Below are 6000 nucleotides of genomic sequence, written 5' to 3'. Positions count from 1 at the left end.
ATATATATAATGTTTTACTTTTTTCTGTACATAAAAAAGATCACCTGGATTTCTTGTAGACTATCTTCATCTCTAATATCTTTCTTCTCTAGTCCATCACCTCGTAGCAGAGCTTCCAGGGTGGTCCCTTCTGACATACCATTGTCTTTTCGTAAAGGATAATCCACATCTGAGGAAATAGAGAAAGTTAGAGAAGTTATTCATTTTTGCCTCCAAATGCAACCCAAAAAAAGGCAAAATTCAGTTTAATATAACATTTTATAATGACATATCCAATTTAATCCACAGTTTTCTGACGCAAATATTTCACACTCATACTTTTACCGTTTCAGCCTAGTCTAGCCAAACTCTGAAGGTTTTAAAGCTCATAAAGTTTTTATTTAGTACACCGTTTTAATAAAATGCATCATGTTGAAATATATAGAGCTAATTAATTGATCATGTCACTGAGTGTTGAGTTAGAGGATGCAAAGTGGTTAGAAAGGGGTTGTTTGCCCAGCCAAGTGGAGGGTTTGCATGTGTCATTGATAAGAGGGAATAAATGTAGAAGTGAGATTGGAAGAGGGTTTAGTGCTGAGAGTAAACAGAGAAGTGTGTAGACATGTTAGGGAGCCTAGACTGAGTGGACACTGGGTTAGGGGCATGAATAGTGGAAAAAGAAAAGTTTATAGGGTGGTGGAAGAGAACATAAAAGTGGTGAGGTTGAAGAGCTCCTATCTGAACAAGGAGTCATTTTTTGCCCCAAGATATTGAAATTTAGATCATCGTCCTCTTGTTTTTTCCTTTTCTTGTGTTATTCCCTGCTGGGTAATATTGCTTGTCTATGCATTACCTATTATTGAATCTGATTGTACTTTGCATGTAATCTTCTATATATACAACCTGCTGTGCTCTCCTCCCTTGACTTGTACAGTAGTTCTAAATTGGTCATTCATTGGTTCGTCCTGATGGATCCATGAACGATTTTGACTGACTGCTGTACACTTGTCAGATTCTCATCAGATGAGTTTCGCCAGAGTTGAGCAACCGTGCTTGTCTAGGGCAATAATCATCTGACGCGTGTACATAGCCTAAGATGGTGCACTGGTTAACAGTGATATCAGTCTGTCGGTGGCATAACAAGAACTTCTACCGCCCACTGATTTAACTTTACTCAACCACAATTTACTCTATTAAACATAAAAGTTGCTTATTTTTTTTTTTTTTGCATGGCAATTACCTTATTTTTTCAGCTGGATGTTTTTAAATATAATACTACAAAGACTGCGCATTTATTAGAAGAGTGAACACTATGGGCAATTATTTTGATGACAACTTGCTCACAAGAGAATTTCTCTCCCTTTGGAATGTTTTCTCTTTCCTGGTTGACATCTCTGGAACAGGAAGTGAAGGAAAATAAACCTGGCAGGGGCTTTACCATTTTTCACTCTAAATTTCCATTTAATCTAAAAACACAATTTAATATAGTTGAGTACGCATCATAATCATGAACCTCACAAACATCAAATCTCTTGAAGCAGAACCAACCGCTCCCCCCCCCCTCAAAAAAATGCAACCAGGCATGTTCTTTATCACAGATAGGAACAGGTTATGTTCCTTCTGCAATAAAATAACTTTACCTGCCTGATCGCAATTGTTTAATGAAACTCAAGTGTCTCCATTTTATCTCTGGCGCCTCTGTCTTCTTCCCTCTCTTCCTGGTTTTAGTAATTGGAAATCATGATTGGGTGGGCTGGAATTACAAAACATTCATTCAGTCTTGAAAGCCGCAGGGAAGGCTAGAATGCGCCAGGTATCCCAGCGTCCTATGCTCAGCTGGGCACGTCTAATTTACACAAAAACCAAAAAAAAAACAACAGTAGGAGATGCAGATGGTTCACCACTGAATTTTGTATAGGAGAAATGTGACTGCTGTACCTAGCATAATATTTACTTTTTGCATTGTGCCATTTTCCAGAAAGATTGTTTCAATCTATTGTCTGATAGGCAAATCTTCTACTTTGGTCGAGGAAGTCTGTAAATGTCATTAAAAGACAATAGCTTAAGCAAGTAAAAACGGGTAATTAGCTACGATTCAGGACAGTCAAATTGACCATTACAGAGTCAGGCTCTGCATCCAGAAAATGTAGCCGATTTCCTCTTATCCTATGAGACTTTTTGTGTCATCAAAATATCAACAATAAAGCAAATGTCACTCATGTACAACAAGTAACTTATAGGACCACAGAAAAACCTAACATAAAATTTATAAAAATAAATTTATAAATATGGGACACAGACAAATTCCAGAACAGGCGGCATGCTGATGTACACAAATGATGCCAATATGATTGGATTGACCTTTACAGTTGTAAATGAAATTTACAACAAAGGTACAAAATATTTTTGATTGTAACACAAACCAAAAAATAGAAATTATGAGTGTGTGCATAGGTATTAACCCCCCACACCTCCCTCAAAAGTTTATACTTTATAGAGCAGCAGTCACTAACCGATGGTCCGCAAGAAAATTTTGGTAGTCCGCGGCTCTGGCCAGTGCGCCCCCTTTGGTGGGGTCAGGAGAAGGACCATAGGCTTTGACTAGGTCTTTGCAAAACATTTGTTTGTCTTCAAACTACTCCAGTGTAGCTGTTGTATGCTTAGGGTCATTATCCTGCTGAAAGGTGAACCTTTATCTCACTCCCAAGAGAATAGGAGAATAAGGTTTACCTTAGGAATAGTTATATACTGTATTTAATGCCATTCATTGTTTCACAATCTTAACCTGTTTTCCTGTCCCTGCTGATTAAAAACATCCCCACAGCAAAATGTTGCTACTACCATGGAATGGTACACTTAAAGGGGAAGTAAACCCCAAACTCACCAAAACAAAAAAAATAATCACATTTAACTTCAATCCCACAGATCAGTCTATCCGTTGGAAGGTTTCCTCCATCCAGTCCCGCGTCGTCCCGGTATCTGTCTTCGGCCCCTTTCCGCCATCTTCTCCTCTTCTTCCTACATCACCCGATCTTGCACTGTGCAGGCGCGAGATCGGGTGACATAGATTGGGAAAAAACTTGCCGATCTCAACTGCGCATGTGTGATCGTCAATTTTCTTATCTATTGATGAAAGAAGCATCCAAGAGCTTTTTCGCCCGATATTTGGCCAATGCCGATTATCGGGCGATAAAAATCTGCCGTGTGTACGTAGCTTTAGATTTTAGGTCAAGTCCGTTTACTTCAAATGTCATGTGGCACTTTGCACAGAGGTGGACCCTAATTAACCAATTATATGACTTCATACTAGGTCTTATTTAGAGGGTTCCTAGCAAAGGAGATGAATTTATATGCGCTCACAACTTTTGGTTCTTACCTGTTTTTTTTTTATAAAAGTATACCAGGTATTTAATTTTTATTCTCATTCAACAAATTAGACTATAGTGTTTAATCCACTGCACAATGTAAAAATAAAAATGTATTAAATCCTCTAGGTTGAGGGCCAAGTGGGGGATGAATTTTTTTGCAAGGCACTATATAAGACTGTATATATCATTGAAATTGGTCACCCTAGTATTTCATTATTTTATGCTCGATAGGCTGTAACTATCAGGTGTTGGTGGTTTTTGATAAGGGCATCATAGAATTTAAACACGAAAAAAAAAAAAAGCACGGCCAGAACAGAATAAATTAACAAACTTGGTTGGATCGCTGCTGTTCCATCAATAATATAGACAGGAAGGGACGTGGCTGTGGAGATGGCAAGACTGATCACGACTGATGCACATTGAGCACAGTGATCGATAGTGGCTCCCCCTCCTCATCTGCCCTGGGAACCTTCCAATATCTGGGCCGTGCTGGCTGACAGTGCCATTTATAAAGCTGCAGCTGTGGGTGTTCAGGCTTCACCAAACTTGGAAAAAACATACAGCTATTTTGTTTGCACCTGGCAGCTGGAATTACGTTCTGTATTGTGGGGTGAAAGGTTACATATAGTTCAGCAAAAAAAAAATCTCACTTATGTCAGATGTACGCCAGTATATGTGAACACTAAATTAGTGACAACGTGAGCATGTCACTAGAATGACAAATTACTAATTGCTACACTGTAAAACATATTGTTTAATATGTTCCTGTGCAAAGTGTGTTAAATATTCACAGTCTTGCATCGCTTGGTGTTGAAACAGAAATGTTTTCATGTGAAGTGGTCATCTAATTTGAAAGCATAGTTTATCTCACAAAGGCTAAACCATGGCTTCCAAAAGAGATAAGGATCAGAATTTAATTTTGTGACTATAGTTTTTACATCTTTCAAATGGCTTTCACGTTCTTAAAGATAAGATAAAATAAATAAGTAATCCAAAACAAAATGAATACTCATTGAGCATTCATCCTTTGAAATTAAAAATTTAAAATACAATCTGTTAGAAAGGACAAAGTCAGGGTCTTGTGACAGTGACACATTGGTATCTTTAACTGTGTGTAATTAAACGTTACTACAAACAGATCATACTAGTTTAACATCAATGTAGTCCAGGAAGAATATTAGCACCAAGTTGTTTTTTGGTCGAGCCTGCACATGTACCTATTACACACTCTCATTTAATTCTGCATTAGTCTGGAGTATAAATTAGTATTGTACAGCTTTCCATAGGATTAAAATTTTTACAAGTGGCTGAACAGCGCTGATGAGTCCCTGCAGCTATAGTATAGATAGAAAATATTAATTTGTTTTCTGTTTAAGACAGACAATTGATTTTGGGTACAGTAAATTATTACATAGAAAATTATTATATAGAAAATTCATTATAAACACAGAAATGTAGCTTATATATAGTCATGGAAAAAGGTGCATCCTCTAATCAATAAGGCTTTATGTAACAGGACATAATAAAATCTGTTTTTAGTGGTTTTTAAAACTCAGTAAATACAAGCTCAGGTGAACAACACCACATAACAAATTTTGACTTGGTGATTGTTTAACAATGACACAGTGTAATATAAGTACACCCTTTTCTCTTGCATAGGAATTAAGAGGTTAAGTAGCAGCCAGGTGCTGCTAAAAAATTGCACTTGATAATTGATAGCGTGACCACCTCTATAAAAGCAGAGGTTTTGGCAGTTTGCAGTCTTGAATATCTAGGTGTGTGTTAACACAATGCCAAGGGACAAAGACACCAGCAATAATATCGGAGAAGCAATTGTTGCTGTTAATCAATATGGGAAGACATTCAAAACGGTTGCAAATTTTCAATTGCAAATCGCAAATAGCATATCAGCACAAACCCCTCATACCAACTTTCAAGCATGATGCTAGAGGGGTGAAGATTTTGGCTTGTTTAGCAGTCACAGGACCTGGGTACCCTGCACTTGTTGAGTCAACCATGAACTCATTTGTATACCAACATGTTTTAGAGCAGTGGTCACCAACCTTTTCCGTCCCGCGGACCACAAAATTTACCAGCTCCAGACCGCACATGCGCGGGGAGCCAGGTGACACTTAAAGGGGGAGAAACCTTCTCCATAGTGATGTCATGATGGAATAACCCTGCCCACTTCCCATCGCAGATCTGAGCCTGTGATGGGAGAGTGGGCAGGTTGTGTCCAGGGACAATGCCCGTCCGCTTGCCTGAGCCTGGGATTTGTATAGAGGACATGGTCCGCAGCTGTGGCCGGTGCAACCCGCCAGCGGGGTCCTTCTCCTAACCCCGCTTGGGGGGGCACCGGCCAGAGCCGCAGACTACCGGTTGACGACCACCGTTCTAGAGTGTCAAATGTGGGGTCATCTGTGCAAGAGCTAAAGCGTGGCTGAAATTGGGTCATGCAATGAGACACACAGCATTAAATCTACAACAGAATGGGTGAAAAATAATAAAAATGAATGCCTGAAGCCCATGCGAATAGAATCAACATGATAATTTTGTGTTGCATGGTGTACATTTTAAGTTTTGACCTCAATTATACCAGCCTTGTACTGGTTTGATGTACTGCAGAAGCATTTTTACTGTTTTGTGGTCAAAA

The 6000-nt window shown here is 38.8% G+C and overlaps 1 protein-coding gene and 1 long non-coding RNA gene across 9 annotated transcripts in view; one reads left to right on the top strand and one right to left on the bottom strand.

Moving 5' to 3' along the window:
* The window catches only part of DPF3 (double PHD fingers 3), a 130501-nt gene that overhangs the window by 52445 nt on the left and 72056 nt on the right, over nucleotides 1-6000 (bottom strand). For all 8 annotated transcript variants that reach the window (XR_011922952.1, XM_072427743.1, XM_072427748.1 and 5 more), the window contains exon 4: nucleotides 45-169. Coding sequence is in view for 7 of the 8 variants with exons in the window: in XM_072427743.1 (XP_072283844.1) it covers nucleotides 45-169 (125 nt within the window). In the remaining variant the exon portion in view is untranslated. The remainder of the gene's footprint in view (nucleotides 1-44; nucleotides 170-6000) is intronic.
* LOC140341842 (uncharacterized) overlaps nucleotides 1-6000 on the top strand; it is an 80088-nt gene that overhangs the window by 58203 nt on the left and 15885 nt on the right. The window lies entirely within an intron of this gene.

The sequence above is a fragment of the Pyxicephalus adspersus genome, chromosome 12, assembly GCF_032062135.1.
Source record: "Pyxicephalus adspersus chromosome 12, UCB_Pads_2.0, whole genome shotgun sequence".
NCBI classification, from domain to species: domain Eukaryota; kingdom Metazoa; phylum Chordata; class Amphibia; order Anura; family Pyxicephalidae; genus Pyxicephalus; species Pyxicephalus adspersus.
This window is presented reverse-complemented; position numbering and strand designations above follow the sequence as displayed.